At 44.8% G+C, this 20,244-nt stretch overlaps 3 protein-coding genes across 3 annotated transcripts; 1 reads left to right on the forward strand and 2 right to left on the reverse strand.

Annotated features, from left to right (window-relative positions):
* Window positions 1-99: 99 nt before the first annotated feature.
* On the reverse strand, window positions 100-10,233 carry Lysmd1 (LysM domain containing 1). Its single transcript, XM_076861924.1, has 4 exons — window positions 9,740-10,233; window positions 9,308-9,503; window positions 1,660-2,024; window positions 100-1,293 (listed from the first exon to the last, which is right to left on the reverse strand). Exons 2-4 carry the CDS (start codon window positions 9,485-9,487, stop codon window positions 1,155-1,157), a joined length of 684 nt encoding a protein of 227 aa, XP_076718039.1. The 5' UTR covers window positions 9,488-9,503; window positions 9,740-10,233; the 3' UTR covers window positions 100-1,154.
* Window positions 10,189-14,184, forward strand: Scnm1 (sodium channel modifier 1). The gene is made up of 7 exons (XM_076861923.1): window positions 10,189-10,398; window positions 10,738-10,808; window positions 11,046-11,134; window positions 11,309-11,406; window positions 11,522-11,610; window positions 13,089-13,283; window positions 14,038-14,184. Exons 1-7 carry the CDS (start codon window positions 10,348-10,350, stop codon window positions 14,135-14,137), a joined length of 693 nt encoding a protein of 230 aa, XP_076718038.1. The 5' UTR covers window positions 10,189-10,347; the 3' UTR covers window positions 14,138-14,184.
* Window positions 14,185-14,713: 529 nt separating this feature from the next.
* Window positions 14,714-19,929, reverse strand: Tmod4 (tropomodulin 4). Its single transcript, XM_076860923.2, has 10 exons — window positions 19,817-19,929; window positions 18,686-18,848; window positions 18,330-18,486; window positions 17,905-18,021; window positions 17,294-17,383; window positions 16,981-17,111; window positions 16,779-16,886; window positions 15,779-15,922; window positions 15,384-15,528; window positions 14,714-14,831 (listed from the first exon to the last, which is right to left on the reverse strand). The coding sequence occupies exons 2-10, from the start codon at window positions 18,806-18,808 to the stop codon at window positions 14,809-14,811; spliced, it is 1,038 nt and encodes a 345-aa protein (XP_076717038.1). The 5' UTR covers window positions 18,809-18,848; window positions 19,817-19,929; the 3' UTR covers window positions 14,714-14,808.
* Between the last annotated feature and the right edge of the window lie 315 nt (window positions 19,930-20,244).

A 20,244-nucleotide genomic window follows, 5' to 3' on the forward strand; every position in this document is an offset into this window, starting at 1 on the left:
GTGGAGTTTGCCCAGATGTCAGAGCCTGTTTTAGAGTGCAGGAAGAAGCAACTAGGGTAAGGGAGAGTCTCACAGGGGAAATAAAACTACTAAAATGTGCATAGGGCTCAATGTTTAATCTCTCCAGTTTTTTATACCTTAGGATCATCACAGAGGAAAGGAGGTATATAAACACCACTTGTCTCACCTCTCACTATTTCCAAACATGAGACTGAGGCATATTTCCATTTCCAGTATTATTGAGGTTCCCTTGTCTACTTCTTCTGTTTAAGACAAAAAACCAAACTGTACCACAAACCAGTGCTACAAATTGCAAATAAATATGCAGTAAGGGGCAAGGCGTACACAGACAGGCTTTAGTGGGGAGGGGGTGTAACAAAGAGACTCCCACAACTGTCCTTCTCACACCCCAAGGCAATGCTTCTTCTATCCCTTAACCACTGCAGGCTGAGCAGAGAGAGGTCAGAAGGGTGAACTGGAAGAATGGAGAATTCAGGTCTCTACATTGCTGCTTTTTCTTACAAGTATAGGAAACTAGTTGGTCAGACTGAACCCAAATCCTTCACCTTGAGACTGGGGAAAAGACTTGGCACAGCCCACTGTTCTCCATGACAGCGCTAGACCACGATTCCCCTGTCCTTGATAACATGTGTGGGCAAGGAGTGGGGAAGCTGACGGACTACTTAATTGTGTCTGGGTTCCCCTCATCCCAGGGCTCTAGAAATTACATTTTCAGCTAACAGTGGGAAAGAGTTAGATACAGCAAATAAATATTACTTCAATATAGCACCAAATAAATTAGGTAACACAGGTGGAGATAGGGAAGAAGTTGAAAGGGAGTCTTTGCTTCTCTGCTCTAAGGCCAGAGAATGGTGAAAGGGATAGGAAAGGTAGCAGGGGTATAAAAAGAACCTTTTGAATCTAAAGGAAAACTCTAGATTCAGCCCAAGAACTAGGGAGGGGTCTAGGCCCCATCTCCAACTCCTGCCAGAAAAATGCCCAGGCCAAGGAATTCTTGGTCTATGGGGAGGCTGGAGAAGACAGCAGGAGTCAAGGGAGTCAGGCTGGGAAGCCATGTCCTTGAGCCTCACCTCAGGCTCCTCTCCCCCTCACATTGCTTCTTCAACATACTGCTTCTCTCAGTTCTGGGAACATCAGAGTTTGAAGATTTCATCCTCCTGGTCCCGCAGTGTCTGGGTCCGAGAGGTCCGGGTCAGTGGCACAGGACCTAGGACTGCTCGTTGCTGCATCCGAGGGGAGCTCTGATGGAGACCTGCATCTTCCCCAAGTATCCTGCAGGTGAGAAAAGCAGGGAAAGAGTGATAGATGAAGGGAAGAACCTGAGAATAGGCCAAGTGAAGAGGGGAAGCTCTCTTCCTCTCTTGATTCCTGAACTAGCTGTTCTAAGATGTATTTATCAATACTAATGCTCCTGCATGGATTATCAGAGCAGGAAGAACAGTCAACTGTTTTATTCCACTAATAACATGGAACCCAATTTCCCACCACCTCAACCCATCCAGCAGCCACTGGCTCTGCTCACTGTCTTGGGGTCACCAAGGAAAAGGTATCACCTCATTTCTGCTGGCATTTGTGATTATGGTTAGGTAAGATAGAGGAATCTATGCAGGGACTTACAAGGAACTACTCAAGACCCACCTGCTTTCCCCTGTTCTCAGCTTTTGGGTAGCAGCCTTCTTTGACAGGCTGATCTGTGAATCAAGCTTCTTAAGGAAATCAGAGGCAGAGAGGTCGTGGAGGGGAGTAGGGAGTTCCTGGCCAGCTTTAGGGAGAGCTTCACCATTGGCACGGCCTGAACCTGTCTCTTGTTTCTTCCTCTCAGCTGAGTGTAGCTGAACTTCATCCTTATGTGGGTCTACCTCTTCCTCTCCATCTTTCTCTTCCTCTGAATCCAAACCATTGAACAGGTCTCTGGGCTCTCTCAGGATGGGGATGTAGAGAGTTTTCTTCAGGAAGATGGAGTCATTAGTATAAAGGCGGTTTGCACGCTTGATCTGTTCCATCTTTTAAAAAAAGTCATCAAGATTAATAACAGTTACAATGATCAATATTACATAGTATCTATAATTGTACAGTCTTATCATAACACCAATCTAAAATACATAGGGTTGACATTATTCCTATTTATATGTAAGCCATTTTCATACTCTTTAGTCTTAGGGCCCCTTTACATTTTTAAAAATTATTGAGGCAAAAAGCTTTTATAAACCAGGCATGGTGGTGCATGCCTGCAGTACCAGCTACTCTTGAGGTTGAGTAGGAGAATCACATATTTGAGGCCAGCTAGGACAGCTTAGTGAGACTCAAAATAAAATGAAAAGGGCTGGGGACATAGCTTAGTGTAGAGTGATTGCCTACCACATGTGAAGTCCTGGGTTAATTCCCATTACGGCAAAAAAAGAAAAAAGAAAATTCTAGTAAATTAAACCGGGGCAGAACTAGAATCCTTGGCCTTTTACTCCTCCTGGGAATGCTTTTCACACTATAATAATTTGTTTCATCAAATATTTATTCATCACATCACTCAACACAGCCATCACCATCTATCTACTTGGTCTTGCAATGTCAGGCTGAGGATGCAGCTCAGTGGTATTTCCTTCTTGGAAATACATTTTTTTTTCTTTTTCCCCCAGTACTGGAAATTGAACCCAGGGGTACTCTACCACTGAGCTATATCTCTATTTTTTTTATTTAAAATTTTTTTTTAACCAGGATTTAAACCCAGGAGTGCTTAACCATCGAGTGACATCCCCTTCCCTTTTAAAATATATTTTAGAGACAAGGTCTCTTTAAATTGCTTAGGGCCTCACTAAGCTGCTGAGGCTGGCTTTGAACTCACAATCCTCCTGCCTCAGCCTCCCAAGCCACTGGGATCACAGGCGTGAGTGATTATGCCTGGCTTGATTTTGATTTTTTTTTTTTTTTTTGATGGTATTGAGCCCAGGGCCTTGCACATGCTAGGCAAGTGCTCTACTATTAAGCTACATCTTAAAAAATTATTATTATTATTTAAATTTATTCATTTTTTAAAATATCTTTACTTTATCTTTATGTGGTGCTGAGGATCAAACCCAGTGCCTCATGCATGCCAGGCGAGCACGCTACCACTTGAGCCACATCCCAAGCACCCAAAGTTATTTTTTGAAATAGAGTCTCTCACTAAGTGGCCCAGGCTGGCCTTGAATCTGCAATCCTCCTGTCTCAACCTCCAGCATAGCAGGGAATTACAGGAAAATGCCACAATTCCCAGTTCAATGTCATCCTTATCATGTTTTTGTTTTGTTTTGTTTTAGGTGGACACAATATATTTATTTTTATGTGGTGCTAGGGATCAAACCCAGTGCCTTGCGCATGCCAGGCCAGCCCACTGCCACTTGAGCCACATCCGCAGCCCCTTATCATGTACTTTTATCATCCACACCAAACTGGACAACAAAAGTGCCTTAAAAATCCGGGCTGGCAGGGCTGGGGATGTAGCTAGCTCCGTGGTAGAGTGCTTGCCTAGCATGTGCAAAGACCTGGGTTCAATACTCAATGATGAAAAAAAGAGAGAGAGTGAGAGAAAGAGACAGACAGACATGCCTCATCTGATCTTATCTTCATGTCTAATGCCACTGCCCTAGAATAAACCCTTAATATTTCTCATCTGAGTTATCCCAACAGTGTAGTTGCTCTTCCTCTTTCACTTCTACTCATCTTCCTCTTCGCAAATAGAAAAATAATCTGATTAACCCACTAGCCTGTTTATAAACTCCTATGGATCCTCACTGGCTAAAAGGTAAAAATCAGTTCAGTTGGAAGAATGCTTGCCTTGCATGCACAAGGCCCTGGGTTCACTCCCAGCACCACCAAAAATGAAAAATAAATTTAACATTCAGGATTTTCTCAGTCTAGTTTTCTCAGTCCAGAAATATCTAGCCTTGTCTCTCTTCTGCCATCTATACAAACTTTGCTATCCTGAACTTTTCATTTTTCTTTGAAGATTCCATGATCTTTCATACTTTGTCTTATTCAAGCTGCTCTTTCTGCCTGAAATGCCTCCCCACTCTCTCCTTCTCTGCTTGGAGAATTTTTACTCATCAACACTCCTTTTCTGTTACCTTCTTCACAGCTGTAACTGATGTAATAATACTGGTCCTTTGAGGTGAGGGGATAGCTCAGTAACAGAGGACTTGCCTGTCATGTGCAAGCCTCTGAATTTGATCCATGGAACTACACAAAAAACAAAAACAAGCTGGATGTGGTGGTGCATCCCTGTAATCCAAGCAACTAAGGAAAGTGAGGCAGGAAAATCAAAAATTCAAGGCCAGCCTGGACAACTTAAGGGGACCCTGTCTCAAATTTTTAAAAAAGAAGGGGGCTGGGTAAAGATTAGTGGTAAAGCTCCCTGGCTCAATTCCCAGTACCAAATAAGTAAGTAAGTAAATAAATAAATAAATAAATGGCTGGGGAATAGTTCAGTGGTAAAGTGCTTGCATATCATATGAGAGACCCTGAATTCAATCACCAGTAATGAAAAAATATAAAAGAAAAAAACCACAAAACACATTGCCTTACCATATTGTTATTTACTTCTATGAATGTTTTACTCAAACCCTGTGTCTTTATAGCATTTTTTTTTTTTGACGGTGTTATCGAACCCAGGGCCTTGTGCATGCGAGGCAAGTACTCTACTAACCGAGCTATATCCCCAGCACCTATTCAAACCCTGTGTCTTTATTTATGATTACTATTTTTAAAAATACTTTTTAGGGCTGGGGATGTGGCTCAAGCGGTAGCGCACTCGCCTTTCATGCGTGCAGCCCGGGTTCGATCCTCAGCACCACATACAAACAAAGATGTTGTGTCTGCCGAAAACTAAAAAATCAACATTAAAAAATTCTCTCTCTCTCTTTAAAAAAAAAAAAAAAAAAAAAACTTTTTAGTTGTAGATGAACACAATATTGTCATTTTTATTTATTTATTTTTATGTTGTGCTGAGGATCAAACCCAGGGCCTCATGCATGCGAGGCAAGCACTCTACCACTGAGCTACACCTCCAGCCCCTTTATGATTATTTTTTTTAATGCAGTGCTGGGGATTGAACCCCAGGGCCTTGTGTATGCTAGGCAAGTACTCTCATTGAGCCAAATCTTCAGCCCTCCTGTGAATCTTAAGGGATGGTGACTTGATGTCTCTGTATCCCCAAGGTGTACCTTAGCATCTCACAGAGCTTGGCACCTAGCAGGGGTTTACTTATCCATTATGAATAAACTAGATAATAAAATATAATAACTAAAGATAGAGTATGTTAGTATTATCAGAAGGCAGAGTGTCAATTTTACTGTAATTTCATTTTATATTGGCACCAGTTTGGAAAATCACTTTTTTTTTTTGACCTGAGGATTAAATCCAGAGGTGATTTACATTGAGCTACATCCCCAGTCCTTTTTATTTTTTATTTTAAGACAGGGTCTAAGTTGTGGGGGGGGAAAAATATATATATATATATAAAAAGATAATATCAGATAATATATGAATATATATATATTTAACTGAATCCTTTACCACTGAGCTACATCCTCATCCTTAATCCTGATAAATTGGCCTTGAACTTGTGATCCTCCTCCCTTAGCCTCCCAAGAAGCAGAGATTATAGGTATGAATCATACCTGGCAAAAGTAAGAATTGTATTTTTATTTATTTATTTATTTTGGTACCAGGGATTGAACCCAGGGATGCTTACCCACTGAGCCACATCCCCAGCCCTTTTTATATTTTATTTAGAGACAGGTCTCACTGAGTTGCTTAGGGACTTACTAAGTTGTTCAGGTTGGTTTTGAACTCATGATCCTCCTACCTCAGCCTCCCAAACCACCGGGATTACAAGAGAGCATCACCACACCCAGCCTCAGCCGTTTTTATTTTTTATTTTGAGACAGGGTCTCAATAAATTGCTGAGGCTAGCTTTGAACTTGTCATCATCCTGCCTCAGCCTCCCAACTTGCTGGGATTACAGGCAGGCACTACCACCATCTGGCTTAAAAGTGAGGATTTTAATATGAGATGACCTGGTGTGAATCCTAATTATACCAATTATACTGTCTGTGTAGCCTTCCTAAGTCTTACTTTCGATTTATTTATGATATGTTTTTATCTATTCTGTGGTACAGAGGATTGAATCCTGGGCCTCATGCATACTAGGAAGGCACTGAACTACACCTCCAGCCTTTTAAATTTTGACACATGGTATCATTATTTTGCCCAGGCTGGCCTCAAACTTTCAATCCTCCTGCCTCAATTTCAAGAGTAGCTAGGATTATAGGTATATGCCACCATACTGGCTCCTTATCTTTTTTTTCTTTTTTTTTTTTAAGAGAGAGAGAGAATTTTAATATTTATTTTTTAGTTTTCGGCAGACACAACATCTTTATTTGTATGTGGTACTGAGGATCGAATCCAGGCCGCACGCATGCCAGGCAAATGCGCTATGGCTTGAGCCACATCCCCAGCCCCTGGCTCCTCATCTTTAAATGAGAATAAGGACTAGGGAGGTAGCTCAGTGGTAGAGTGATTACCTATCATGCTTGAGGCCCTGAGTATGATCTCTAGCATCACAATAAATAAATAAGTAAGAATGGTTATACCTATTTCATAGTGTTATGAAGATAATATCAGATAATATATGTATAGAGTCTGGCACATGCTAAGTGTTCCTTAATTAATAGGTAGGTAATAACTTAAGTAAATATCATTATTTAATACACTTTCTTCATTTACAAATAGTGGGAAAATTGAGGCTCCAAATGAGAAGAGACACAGCTACTAAGCAGAATAGAACCAGAACCTAAAATTCTTCATTAGACTACAGATCTTTTTTCAGGGATATAAGAAACCCTCAGGATGAGGGTGGTGGTGGTGGTAGTGGTGATGCCTGTATTCCCAGCTACTCCAGAGGCCTAGGCAGGAGGACTGCAATCTTTTTTTTGAGGATTGCAAATTTGAGGCCAGCCTCAGAAAGTTTACTGAGACCCTAACTCAAAAAAGAAAAGGGGGCGGGGCGTTGAGGTTGAGACTCAGTGGTTAAGTGCTCCTGGATTCAATCCTCAGTACCAAAACAAACAAAAAAAGGCTGCGGGGTAGCTCAGTGGTAGAATGTTTATCTATGTGCAAGGACCTGGGTTGATCCTTAGCACTAAAAAAGAAGGGGAGGGAAACTGGACTACCCAGGAAATCACTTATTATCTACTGAGTTTTGTTTTTGTTTTTTGGTGCTAGAGATTGAGCCTTGCATATGCAGATGCTCTACCAGAGAGCTATATCCCATGGTCTCCCAATTTCCTTGACATACCAGCAAGCCTTTGCTGAGACCAAGAGGCTGTCCTATATACTTTCTTTTTTCCTCCACTTTTTTTTATTGATGCATTATAGTTGTACATACTGATGAAATTTTTTGTTACATATTTGTATATGCACACAATGCCCTATAATTTCATATTCACTTCCTTTGCTTATTAGGTCACTCTCTCTACTTGAAATGTTCCCTTTCTTATACTCCCAATCTCCACCTGTAGATTTTTTTTTTTTTTTTTTTTTTTTAGAGCGAGAGAGAGAATTTTTTAATTTTCGGTGGACACAACATCTTTTATTTTTATGTGGTGTTGAGAATCCAACCCAGTGCCCCGCGCATGCCAGGCGAGGGCGCTACCACTTGAGCCACATCCCCAGCCCCTACACCTGTAGATACTTAGCCTCAATTTCATTCCTTCATTAAAAAAAAAAAAAAAAAAAATCTTTTAAGCTTCTATGTATCTGAGACAATGCCAGACTTTAGACATACAAAGTTGAAAAGAAAAAGTTCCTATTCTATAGGATATAGGCTATTGGAAAGACAAAGATATAAATAACTATATTAAATAGGTTTGTTGGAAGGGAATATAGAGGAAGTCTTTCAAAGCTCAATGTGATGGCACCCTTAAAACCTGCACTGATGGCTATCCCTGCCTGCTTCCAAGTAAAAGTTAATCTTTTTTGTTTTTCCACTACTTGTAATTACCACTACAAACTCACCACATTCTTTCACCTATAATCATTATTTGTATCTCTGTCCATTCTCACTAGACTGTAAATTACATGAGCACAGCAACCTTATATTTATGTTTCTGTCTACAAAAAGGGTTATCAGAGTGCTTTAAATGTACAAAGCAAGCTGAGTGTGGTGATACACACCTATAATAATTCTACTTGGTGAGGTCTTCAGCAACTTAGTGATACCCTGTCTCAAAATAAAAAATAAAAAGTGATTCAGTGGTAAAATGCCCTGGGGTTAAATCCCCAGTACCAACAAGAAAAATAAATAAATATACAAAGTATAAAAATGTTGTCTAAATTCAACATTGTTTGTATGAGATGGAATAGGACATGGGGGGCAGAATCTCATCAACTTTAATGCTATAAGTGTATATATATATATATATATATATATTTTTTTTTTTTTTTAAATTTTTATTTTTTGTACTTGGGAGTGAACCGAGGGGTACTCTACAATTGATCTACATCCCCAATCATTTTTGTTTTTTTATTTTGAGACAGGGTCTCACTAAGTTGCTGAGGTTGGCCTTGAACTTGTGATCCTCTTGCCTCAGCCTCTGGAGTAGTCACTGGGATTATAGACACACACCACCACGCCCATCTTAATGCAATATATTTTTACATATATCAAATTTCCCATAATCATGACCTGAAATACTTGATGTACAGAGTACCTGTTCTGCACCTGGAAAGAAAGCAGAGCACTGAGGAGGAAACAAGAATGAGAAGAGATAAACACTTTAGGCACTGAGAGCTAAAAACCATCTCTTCATTATTTGCTGTAAATGTTTAATCTCTCAATTAAAAATTTTCTATGTGGTTAATAATATGGTCTTTAGAGTCAGACAGACTTGTTTGAATTCCAACTCTGATGTTCAGTTATTTGACCTTGATCAAACTGGTTAGCCAAGCTGTCTCAAGTTTCTCCGACGCAAAAAAAACAATAGGTGTGTACTTGGAGGGATGCGAGGCTGAAACCGGCTCCTGCACACGACGCCCGGCACGGTGTCTGGCGTAACCATTGGAACTACTTCTCTGCATCGGCATCGTGGCACAGGCTCCGTCCCCACCGGGCAGCGCAACACCGAGTGGGAACCCGAGATAGGAGAGGCCACCGCGCACGCAGGGGCGCGCCAGGGAGACGGCGGAAGGGGCCGTCTGCGCCGGGCGCGGGCCTCTCCGGGTGGTCGCGCACACGGTGCTCCGGGAGACTCACCGTCACTCCGTATCTGAGGGCCAGCCCGGCCAGGGTGTCTCCGGGTTCCAGCCGGTGCTCCAGGCGCCGCTCTCTCACCGGGGAGCAGGCGGACTGCACCAGGCTTCCGTAAGAACGAGCCCGGCTGCCCCGCAGCAGCCCAGAGCCTCCCAAGGGGGGCTGTCTAGAGGGAGAAGCCATCTCCTCACCCGGACAGCTGGGGTCGCAAAAGAGGTCGCCCGGTTAAGTGACAGGCAGTGTCGCTCCAACCCAGGGAATGACTATCCAGGGAATTCCTTCTCCTTCGTTCCTCAGCCTCCCTCCGCGCCCCCGCTCCGCTTTTCCTCTCTGCAACTCGCCCACCCACCGATCTGTCCCGAGTATTCAGTCCTGGAGTCTCAACACCCTCTGACTTTCATCCCCTCGCCGCGCCTCGCTGCGGTGACCTCTGACCTTTGAACTCTAGCCCCCTCCTCAACCCGCGTTCCTCAGGGTGTCTCCTAGTACGGCGGCCAGGCCTCCCGGGGCCCCCGCGTTCCGGCTCGGCGTCGTCCTGAGTTTCATCTGCTAGGGTCAGGAGCACCTCGGGCCCACCCTAGGTCGGCTGTGGCCCCTGACGAGACGCTCGAAGACTGCGAGAGTTTGTAGGGTACATTCCACTGAGCTCCTGGGAGCCTGGCTCCGCACCAGGCAGGTCACACCCTCAAACTTGGGCTGCACATTAGGTTCTGGTCCCTCCCGACGCCTGGAATCCGTCAAGATGCTAGGGCCTCGACCCAGCTGAGCGGCAAGCTCTTTGAAAAAAAGACTTCATTTCCCAAAAGGCTCCGCGTCGGAGGGGTCGCAGCGCACCGTAAGAAATGCAGTCCTCTCAGAACGTTGGAGGCGGGCTTTCGGGATCGCGCGGTGCATTCGTGGAAGCGCACCTCCGGAAATTTGCGAAGACCAACCCGGAAGAGACCGGAAGAAGGGACGGAGATGTTCCATTCTTCCTACGGTAGCCTGAAGGTGTGGCGAAGCCGGCCCAAGAGAATTTATCATTTCTAGGGCTCACGTTCGTGATGTCTTTCAAGAGGGAAGGCGATGATTGGAGTCAGCTCAATGTACTCAAAGTAAGTGCTAGTAGAGGGTCTGGAGCATCTTCAGCTGCCTTCTGAAGGCTGTGAAGGAGTTCTGTTATGTTGCCCTGGCAACAGCTGTGTTGGTAGTGAAGCGATCCAGACGAGAAGAAATGGGAGTGATCCCTTCTTCTTATGTAGGGACCAGAACCTAATGTGGAGCCCAAGTTGAGAGTGTGACCTGCCTGGTGCGGAGCCAGGCTCCCAGGAGCTCTTATGATCGCTGTTCTCCCCACGACCCTTATTCTACTTGGCTCCTCATTCCTATTATTTACCTTCCACCCATCTCTCCTATTCCGCTGATCCTTTCCAAACTTCTTCTGTCCCCTGCAGAAACGAAGGGTTGGGGACCTGCTGGCCAGTTACATCCCGGAGGATGAGGCTCTGATGCTACGGGATGGACGGTGAGGGGAAAGATTGGATCGAACCTAAGGGTTTCTGGCTCAACAAACTTTTGTTATTAAGGAATCAGGAGTATCTGGGATTCTTTGGTGGGAAGTGAGGACTGGAAAAGGTGGAGATCGAGAGATCTAAGGGTTAGGCTTTGGAAAGGATTTCTAGAATAGGGGTGGGACAAATTCCCCACCGCAGGAAACTCCTCTGTCCTTGAGCTTTTTATCCTCTTCTCTCCCCCATCCCAGCTTTGCTTGTGCCATCTGCCCCCATCGACCTGTGTTGGACACACTGGCCATGCTGACTGCCCATCGTTCAGGAAAGAAGCATCTGTCTAGTAAGTTTGGGGGAAGTCAGAAGATAGAGAATAAACTTAAAATTTCCACAGACCACTCTGTGGTGCTGAGGATCAAACCCAGGGTCTTGCACGGGCTAGGCGAGCGCTCTACTGCTGAGCCACAACCCCAGCCCTTGGTGTTAGGTTTTCAGTTCTCTTTCCTTTTCTCCTCAGGCCTGCAGCTTTTCTATGGCAAGAAGCAGCCAGGAAAAGGAAGAGAGCAAAATCCAAGACAACAGAATGAATTGAGGAGGGAAGAGACCAAAGCTGAGGTAATCAGAGAGGGAGGGTTTTAGACATACAAATAGTCAGACAGACCTTGCTGCATACATTATGCTTAAAGAACTTTTGTTTCTGAAGGCTCTGACTCTTTCATTTCCATACCAGGCTCCTCTGTTAACTCAGACTCGACTTATCACCCAGAATGCTCTGCATAGAGCTCCCCACTATAACAGTTGCTGCCGTCGGAAGTACAGGTCTGTGGGATGGGAAAGCCAGAAGTAGGGAGGACAGAAGAAAATAGATGGTTCTAAATTTATTGTTTTTTAAAATGTATTCTGAAGAACACTGGTGTTTGACTTGGTTTGAATTGTTTTAGGGTTTTTTGATTGCTTCTTTGTTTATGTAGTACTGGGGATTGAACCAGGGACACTACCTCTGAACTACATCCCTAATCCTTTTTTTACTTATTTGTAAACAATTTTTAGATAGAACTGTGCACTGTGGCACATGCCTGTAATCCCAGCAATTTGGGAGGTTGAGGCAGGAGGATCATGAGTTCAGAGCCAGTCTTAGCAACTTAGCAAGGCCCTAAGCAACTCAGCAATACCTTGTCTCTAATAAAATGTAAAAAAGAACTGGGGATGTGGCTTAGTGGTTAGAGGTAGGGTCTCACTAAGTTACTGAGGCTGGCTTTGAACCTGTGATCCAGCCTTAACCTCTTGAATTGCTGGGATTACAGGCATATGCTAGCACACAAGGGCACTTAACCACTCAGTCACATCCCCAGTCCTTTTTATTTTTTATCTTGAGAGGGTCTCCCTAAGTTACTGAACTTGTGGTCCTCCTGCCTCAGTCTCCCAAGTTGCTAGGATTACAGACATGCACTACTACACCTCGCTAAATATGCAGTCTTTTTTTTTTTTTTTAAAGAAAGAGAGAGAGAGAGAGAGAATTTTTTTCATATTTTTTTATTTTTATTTATTTTTTTTAGACTTCGGCGGACACAACATCTTTCTTTGTATGTGGTGCTGAGGATCGAACCCAGGCCTCACGCATGCCAGGCGAGCGCGCTACCGCTTGAGCCACATCCCCAGCCCCAGTCTTTTTTTTTATTATTATTATTTTATTTTTTAGTTTTTGGCAGTCACAACATCTTTGTTTATATGTGGTGCTGAGGATCGAACCCGGGCTGCACGCATGCTTGAGCCACATCCACAGCCCCAATATACAGTCTTTTAAGATAAAAAGTTTAGGGCTGGGATTGTGGCTTAGTGGTAGAGCACTTGCCTAGCATGTGCGAGGCACTGGGTTCGAATTTCAGCACCACATATAAATAAATAAAATAAAGGTCCATTGACAACTAAAAATAGTAATGTCATTAAAAAAAAAAAGATTAAAAGTTTTAAAATGTTAAGCTAGCTTTTCCCAAATTCATGATTTCAAAATCATATTTATGAAAGATATTTACTTATTTATTTATTTATTTTTTAATATTTTATTTTTTAGTTTTCGGTGGACACAACATCTTTGTATGTGGTGCTGAGGATTGAACCCGGGCCGCACGCATGCCAGGCGAGCGCACTATCGCTTGAGCCACATCCCCAGCCCAAAAGATATTTATTGATATCTTGACGAACACTATTTAGAAAACATTGCTTTAAGAGGTTGGGAGTCATAGGATAGTTGGCCCTTTCCATTACTGCTTCTATAGGCTCTTATTTTTTCTACCCAGATCAGAAGCCTCTGGTCCTTCTGTCTCCTGTTCCCCTTTGCCAACCCCAGAGGTCCAGCTCCAAAGTAGGAAGATCAATAGGGAACCTGAGCCAGAGGCTGGCCCACAGGCCAAGGAGAAAGCGACTGTCTCAACCCCTGCACCTATGAGCCCCACAAGAAGACGAGCCCTGGACCATTACCTCACACTTCGAAGGTGAATATGCCGAATCACTTTCCTCAGGTTTTCTGTTTTCTCTCTGACCTCTTTTTTCCCACAGTATTGAAAATTAAACCTAGGGCCTTTTCCATGCTAGGCTTTTTTTTTTTTTTTTTTAAAGAGAGAGAGAGAGAGAGAGAGAATTTTAATATTTATTTATTTTTTTAGTTTTCAGCGGACACAACATCTTTGTTTGTATGTGTTGCTGAGGATCGAACCCAGGCCACACGCATGCCAGGCGAGCGCGCTACCGCTTGAGCCACATCCCCAGCCCTCCATGCTAGGCTTGACCACCACACTCCCAAGCTTCGTCTTTTTTTTTAATAGTTGAACACAATATCTTTATTTTATTTATTTATTTTTATGTGGTGCTGAGGATTGAATCCGGGCTGCGCACTTGCTAGGCGAGTGCTCTACCACTGAGCCACAACCTCAGCCCTTTATCTTTTTTTTTTTTTTTTTTTTTTTGTGGTACTCAGGATTGATCCCAGGACCTTCTGCATGCTGCGTGAGCACTCTACCACTGAACTACATTTCCAGCCCCCTTTTAACATTTTTTATTTTGAGACAGAGTCATGTTACGTTGCCCAAACTGGCCTTGAATTTGTGATCCAAGTAGCTAAGATTATAATAACAGTGTACCACCACACGCTACCTGACCCTCCTTTTTTCAAACCTATCTAATATTTTTTCTTATTGCCACAAATTATATTACCTCCCTGAATAATTGTCTTTTCTCTGATGTTTCCAGCTCTGGATGGATCCCAGATGGACGAGGTCGATGGATAAAAGATGAAAATGTTGAGTTTGACTCTGATGAGGAGGAACCCCCTGACCTCCCTATAGACTGAAACCATCTTTCCTCATTCATTTACAAATAAACTACAGTGGGCACTGGGAGCCTGACTTTCCTGGAGTTGAGTTTCCTGTCCTATATCAGGATTTCAGATCTGTTCATTCTCAACCTGGCCATTCCTTCTCTGCAATGTACACAGCTCCCCATACTTCTAATCCCTCCCCCACCTTCTACCAAAGTCATGCCAAGCGTCAGCTGCATGCAGCCCAATGCCCTATTAATAAGTCTGTCAGAAAGAGGTCTTTGCCCTTCGTGTTGTCTGCCTCCTTCCCCACCTCCACTCAAAGTCCTTCCCAGATCAAATCACATGAGAGTTGTGGGTAGACTGGGGGACTCTGGTCACATCTGGAAACAGGATTGAGGCCAAATACTCTGTGAAAGTAGAAAGACTGAAAGTATTGGCAGGTTTGTGGGGAACACCAAAGGAGGAAGCTCCCCCACCTTCTCCTAGTAACCTGAAACTCTCTGCCTGCTGATCCCCAGAGTATAAATAATCCCCTGATGAACTGGCAGTAACCCTTGGGGGTTAGCGCCAAGATTCCCACCCAAAAGCCCAAGAAGGAGTCATGCAGGATGGACAAAAGGGCCTTTATTTACAGGAAGAGGGGAAATGAGAATTTACGTGTCCAGGGTTCCCAGCTCTAGTTGGTCAAGGGAAGGGTGGTCTTATCTCTTCTTTTGCTGGCGACCTGTAAATGAAAGAAAACAAACACAAGCTTTTGTTCCATCTCCTGATTTTGGCAAGGGTACTCTTCTTTCCAGTTCCTTAGAATTATAAGATGGTAGTGTCTTAGGCCACCTGACATGCCCATGCCACATTAATAACATAAGAAACTACACCAAATATTAGAATTATGGCTGGGCACAGTGGCACATGCCTATAATCCTAGTAATTCAGGAGGCTGAGGCAGGAGGATCACAAGTTCATGTCCAGTCTCGACAACTTAGTGAGATCCTGTTTCATAATTAAAAAGGACTGAGGATGTAGTTCAGTGGTAGTGTACTCTGGAGTTTAAAAAAAAAAAAATTGTCCAGCTTCCTTCCCACCTCTCTATGGGTATATATCCGGGGCAGAAGAACTTTCTATATACTTTCTCATCACTCATAGGATCTGAACTTCTCATATGAATATCTCTGGCAACAACCCAAGGTGTTTGTCACTAAGTCTGCTTTCAGGAGCATCAACCAGTTTCCACATTTCCTGTCTTCAGCTCACATGCACCATGTCTGCAATTACTTACGTAGTTCATTGTTCCGAGTCATGGCTTGGGCTGCCCGAGCTCGTGGCCCCTGTTGTGTAAAGTGGTAGCCAAAGCGAACGATAGAGGGACACTGCTCTAGCACAGTGGCCATTTCCATCTCCACTGCATCACCAGGCCACTGGCGCTGGAGGAGGAAGAGGTGAAAGCTGTCAGCCACCCTCTGGGTCATTCACCATCCCAGACCATAGATGCCTTTGGGAAGTCAAGGGGCTCGTTTCTCTAGGTGATGAAGAAAGTGCTGACTTGGTTTCCCTCACAGAGAGGAACGAGAATTCCAACAAAATCAAGTGAGATAACTGCTCCAATGGTTGGCTCAGGGAGGAAACTCATTGGGTGTTAGCTGAAGGTTAAGACCAAAGGAAAGGAATGCTGACCTGGTTGTCCACACGGAGCTCAGTGAGTGTGGCATTTTCCCGAACAGCCTTCAGCACAGCCATGAGTCCTGTGCTGCTAATGAAGTTGGATTCAATGTTCAGGCTCTGGAGACTACGGTTCTCGCGCAACATGTCAGCCACCGCCTAGGTAGTAGGAACTTGGGTTAAGATTAGGAGAGTTTCACAGATGACTGAGGAGAAAGAACAGGAGCAAGAAGGAAACAACTTTTTTTTTTTTAATTTATTTTTCAGTTTTCGGTGGACATAACATCTTCATTTTATTTTTTATGTGGTGTTGAGGATCGAACCCAGCGCCCCGCGCATGCCAGGCTAGTGCGTTACCGCTTGAGCCACATCCCCAGCCCCAGGAAACAACTTTTTGAAAAGTCCTTGAGGAGCTGTAAGTGGGGCTAGAGGGAGACTGAAGTATGTAGTAGGTAAAAATGGACATTAAGCACACAGTGGAGTTGGAGTTTGAGAAAGGACTGAGGCCCTTTGGAAAAATCATTTCAGGATTTCAGAGTTGCAAACCATAAGACTATGTGTCAGGGTCCCCATGAGATTTTTTTTTTTTTTTTTTTTTTTTTTTGTGTGTGTGTGTGTGTGGTGCTGGGGATTGAACCAGGGCCTTGTGCATGCAGGGCAAGCACTCTACCAACTGAGCTAAATCACCCCCCATGAGGTCTGTCTGAAGAAAATACAATGAGCTGGGCATAGCAGTACATGCCTGTAATCCCAGCAGCTCTGGAAGCTGAGGCAGGAGAATCCCAAATTCAAAGCTAGCCTCAGAAACTTAGCAGGACCCTGTCTCAAAAAATAAAAGGGGCTGGGAATGTGGCTCAGTGGTAAAGCACTCCTGGATTCAATCCCTGGTGCCCCCCACCAAAAAAAGAAAGAAAATATGATGGGAATAGTACCCCTAGCCACTCCTTTATGACAGCTTTGCCCAGGGTTCATATCAAGGTGTGGGGAGAGGGCTGAGAATGTCAACTAGTCTTACATTGGCAATGGGGTCACCACTCCTTGTGGCCACCAGACTGAAGCTCCGGACATAGGTGTTTGTCTTCATCGCCTCACACAGCTCACTTAGCATGGTTATTGGGATGTCCTATCAGAGGAGCATGAGAAATGATGGGCTAGGGACTCTCACATGTCAGCAGAGTTATCCCTGTGTTACTGTTTGGAAGATGGGCATCAAATACCTGTATATTATTGAGGTTCACCTCCTCCAATTCCTTGTCATTGCTTCGAACCCTCTTTAGCATCTCCTCAATGTTTGTGGGGTTTGGGGGCTCATCTGGCACTGGCTTATACTTGTCAGGCTGTACCACACCTGATGGGTGACAGCAGGAAGGGAACCCCAACATGTCCCCCACAATCTCCCCATTGTTCTATCACTCATGCACCATGTCCTCACCCAGATTCATCTATTTTACCCTTTGCCACCTTTTCTCTGATTCTGGGACTGCCTGCCCAGAGCCCTGGGGTGGGGGGCCACTTCCCCAACACACTCACTGCTAATGCCTTCAGTGTTGCAGATTTCTCCACTGCAGATGGCATCATAATATTGCTTGTTGCTCATCAGTGTGTACATGCCCAGAATTGCTAGAGAGGGGAAATAAAGGAGGTGCAGGTGATGAGAAGGGGCCTGTTCCAAGCACGCCTCTCACCTTACTCTGCAGCAGCATTTGTACATCCTAACCCCTTTCATTTTTCCATAGGGGTTTCCCACCCATCCTCAGTCCCCAGGTTCCCTTCCATAAATTGCCCAAGGCAGTGGTTTCTAAAACTTTGAGATAGGGCTTAGGGAAGTCCCCCTGAGGAACTATAAGAAGGTGATGAGGGTCTGCAGAGAACCCTGCTGATTTTAGCCAGAACATCTCCTTTTTTTTTTTTTTTTTGCTTTTATAATCTCTGTAAAATTACTCTGAGATACTATCTTGTTAAATTAAAAATGAATGTATATATAAGTAAACAACTAAGAAAAGTTAAAAAACCACTGCCTGAGGCTTTGACATCTCTGCCCAGTTCAGAATATAGGCCTTTCCCACCTATAGGTGTCCTATCACAGCAAGGACCCCCTGCCCCTGATCCTCTACCCTCCTCAAGTTCTCACCACTGCCCACCTGCTATATCGCACATCTCAGCATCTGTGGCATGGGCCAGGGCCTCTTCCAGCTCAGGCTCTAGGGTGATCTGTTCCTGTGCTGGGATTTCTCTCTTAGGCTGAATATAGGGTTTCCCTGATGGGGAGATGAAGGATGGTTCAGGCAGAGGTCATTTCTCCCAAGATCCTGGCCTCCAGCTTCCTTCCTTTCTTCAGGAGGTATAATGCTGGGTTGCTAGGGGACACCAGAAAGTCTGAATCCTCTACAAGTTCAGGACTCCTGGATCCCCTGATCCCTGATGAAAACTTCGGAGTGAGTGCAAGCTGGCATGCAGGTGTCAGGGCACCCTGGGCAGGTAGGAGTTGGAGGTGAGAGGGAAATTGGAGGGGAGACTGAGAGAGCCATTGAATTTCTGGGAGGCATGGAAGTCAGGGACCCCATACCCTTCTTCTCTCCTGTGAAGGGTACCAAGTCATCACGCTCTTTGACTTCTAGTGCCTGTTGTTCCAGGTACTGCAAAAGGGCCTCTCGGTCCAGTGGCCCTGTTGGGCTCTTCTTTGTCTGGTCACGTTGTCTTAATCCAGCTGGCAGGAGCATGTTCTTAGGGATGAGTTTTAGGAAACAAGTCAGGTACCCCTCTGGTGTACCTCTAGGGCTCCCTAAAACATCTCTAGATAGCTTTTCCCTGGCTCTCTTGGGACTCCAGGCCCTGTAGTAAGCTCTGGTCTCAGCCACACGGAGCCCAGCACCTTTCCCAAAAGCCTGGGGACTACTCCTGGTTCTGTGCTGCAGCCCCTACCTCAGGGTCCATCTCCTGTAGCTCGCAGTCCAGCTGCTCTAGCTCCTCGGGGCTCAAGGTCCTTAGGATCTCATCTTCATCTATATCTCTGTATTTCTCCAGTTCCTTCTGATACGATGACATGGTGACCCCCACCCCTTCCCCACTGTGTGGCACTGAGAGCCTGGGGGGACATGGAAAAAGCAGTTGGACATGGAAAGATGGACATGGACACAGTATGGACCTAAAGAGAAAAGCTGGGGGTAGAACACTGGAGGTTAGAAATCTAGTAGGCTAGGGGAGATTAGTTTGTTTAGAGTTAGAATTGGTGTCTCCTTCTTCAGCTTCTATCCAATTTGGATGGGGATCCCAGGATCCAAACTGGGTTTGTCCTCTCACCGTGTGACGGGGAAATCCTGGCAACACGCACCCCATACCCTCGCCCATCAGGCCTGTTGCCTAGCGCAGCTGCTGGGAGCTCTGCCAGCACAGCTGGAGTCATGCCCAGTCCCCACTGAAAGGTGTGTATGGGGGTGGGGTGCACAGAGGGCTTCGGAGAAATTCGTCCTCTCCTTACTATTACTCGGTCTGTTTTACTAAACTGGCTAAGGAAAACAAGGAGGGCTGGTGGGGGAGGGAGGCGAACTTTTTTATCCCACCCGTATTTCCTCTTTTATGTGGAGGGATCAAGATTTCACTTTACCTCTTTGCTAAAATTCTGAATCCTTAGGGAAAGCAAGGACTCAGAAGCTAGGGGACTTCCAAGTTGGGGGAAGGGCAGTATGGCCTCAGGAGAAGGGACTGAATCCCCATATCTGTCACCAGGAAGGTGACACCAGACCAATGGGTGAGAAATGCCTTTTAAATGGAGTAAAGTCTCTCTTAAAACTGTGGAAAGATTAAACTCACATGATCTTTTACAATGTAAAGACATAAGACATACACAAACCACACATACACACCCTGCTAAGGTAAAAGACCCAAAACGTGTGAGACACTTATATCGACAACATGAATGACACAGTTAAGGAACAGGGTGGTGGCAGAGACAAACACTGAGTGACAGAGACATACTCCTGTTATTTAAGAGCTATTCTTCTTCCTCTCTCCCACCAGGTTCTCAACTATAAGCCCCCTGCTGTCCCCACTTACCAGTCCTGATGGCCACCTCCTTCTCACCTCCCCTTCTGTCAGTAGTTCTGTTCCACTGGGGCACTGCTCCCGCAGCAGGAGGAGCCTGGTGCCGAGCCGGGGGAAAGGGTGGGGGAACAGTGAGATCAGCATTTTATTATTTTAGCTCTGGCCAGGTGGGGGGTAGTGGGAGATCACATATACACAGCCCCCATACCCTGCCCAGCCCTGAGAGCCTCTAGTGGCCATTAATAGCCATGGCACCTCTGCCTCTTCTCTTCATAAAAGCCCAGTTCTGGAGTCAAGTTCATGAGAATCAGATGGTTTCTACTATTTGGTGTTATATTTAAAGCAGTAAATACAAGGTCAATGTGCTGGTTTCAGTGGTACAGCCTGTAATCCCAGTGACTCAGGAAGCTGAGGCAGGAGGATCTCGAGTTCAAAGCCAG

This window comes from Callospermophilus lateralis, chromosome 7, assembly GCF_048772815.1.
Source record: "Callospermophilus lateralis isolate mCalLat2 chromosome 7, mCalLat2.hap1, whole genome shotgun sequence".
Taxonomy (NCBI): domain Eukaryota; kingdom Metazoa; phylum Chordata; class Mammalia; order Rodentia; family Sciuridae; genus Callospermophilus; species Callospermophilus lateralis.

Bases quoted from the DNA above. Each gene is read 5' to 3' on its own strand.
- Lysmd1 (XM_076861924.1), bottom strand. From the start codon at position 9,487: ATGGCTTCTCCCTCTAGACAGCCCCCCTTGGGAGGCTCTGGGCTGCTG. The intron at 2,025-9,307 runs GTGAGTCTCCCG...TTTTTTTAAAAG, and splicing joins CCCTCAGATACGGAGTGACG to ATGGAACAGATCAAGCGTGC. The intron at 1,294-1,659 runs GTGGGTCTTGAG...TCTCACCTGCAG, and splicing joins CTGAGAACAGGGGAAAGCAG to GATACTTGGGGAAGATGCAG.
- Scnm1 (XM_076861923.1), top strand. From the start codon at position 10,348: ATGTCTTTCAAGAGGGAAGGCGATGATTGGAGTCAGCTCAATGTACTC. The intron at 10,809-11,045 runs GTGAGGGGAAAG...CCCCCATCCCAG, and splicing joins CTGATGCTACGGGATGGACG to CTTTGCTTGTGCCATCTGCC. The intron at 11,135-11,308 runs GTAAGTTTGGGG...TTTTCTCCTCAG, and splicing joins AGGAAAGAAGCATCTGTCTA to GCCTGCAGCTTTTCTATGGC.
- Tmod4 (XM_076860923.2), bottom strand. From the start codon at position 18,808: ATGTCATCGTATCAGAAGGAACTGGAGAAATACAGAGATATAGATGAA. The intron at 15,923-16,778 runs GTAAGACTAGTT...CCTACTACCTAG, and splicing joins GTGGTGACCCCATTGCCAAT to GCGGTGGCTGACATGTTGCG. The intron at 15,529-15,778 runs GTCAGCATTCCT...TTCCTCCTCCAG, and splicing joins AGCTCCGTGTGGACAACCAG to CGCCAGTGGCCTGGTGATGC.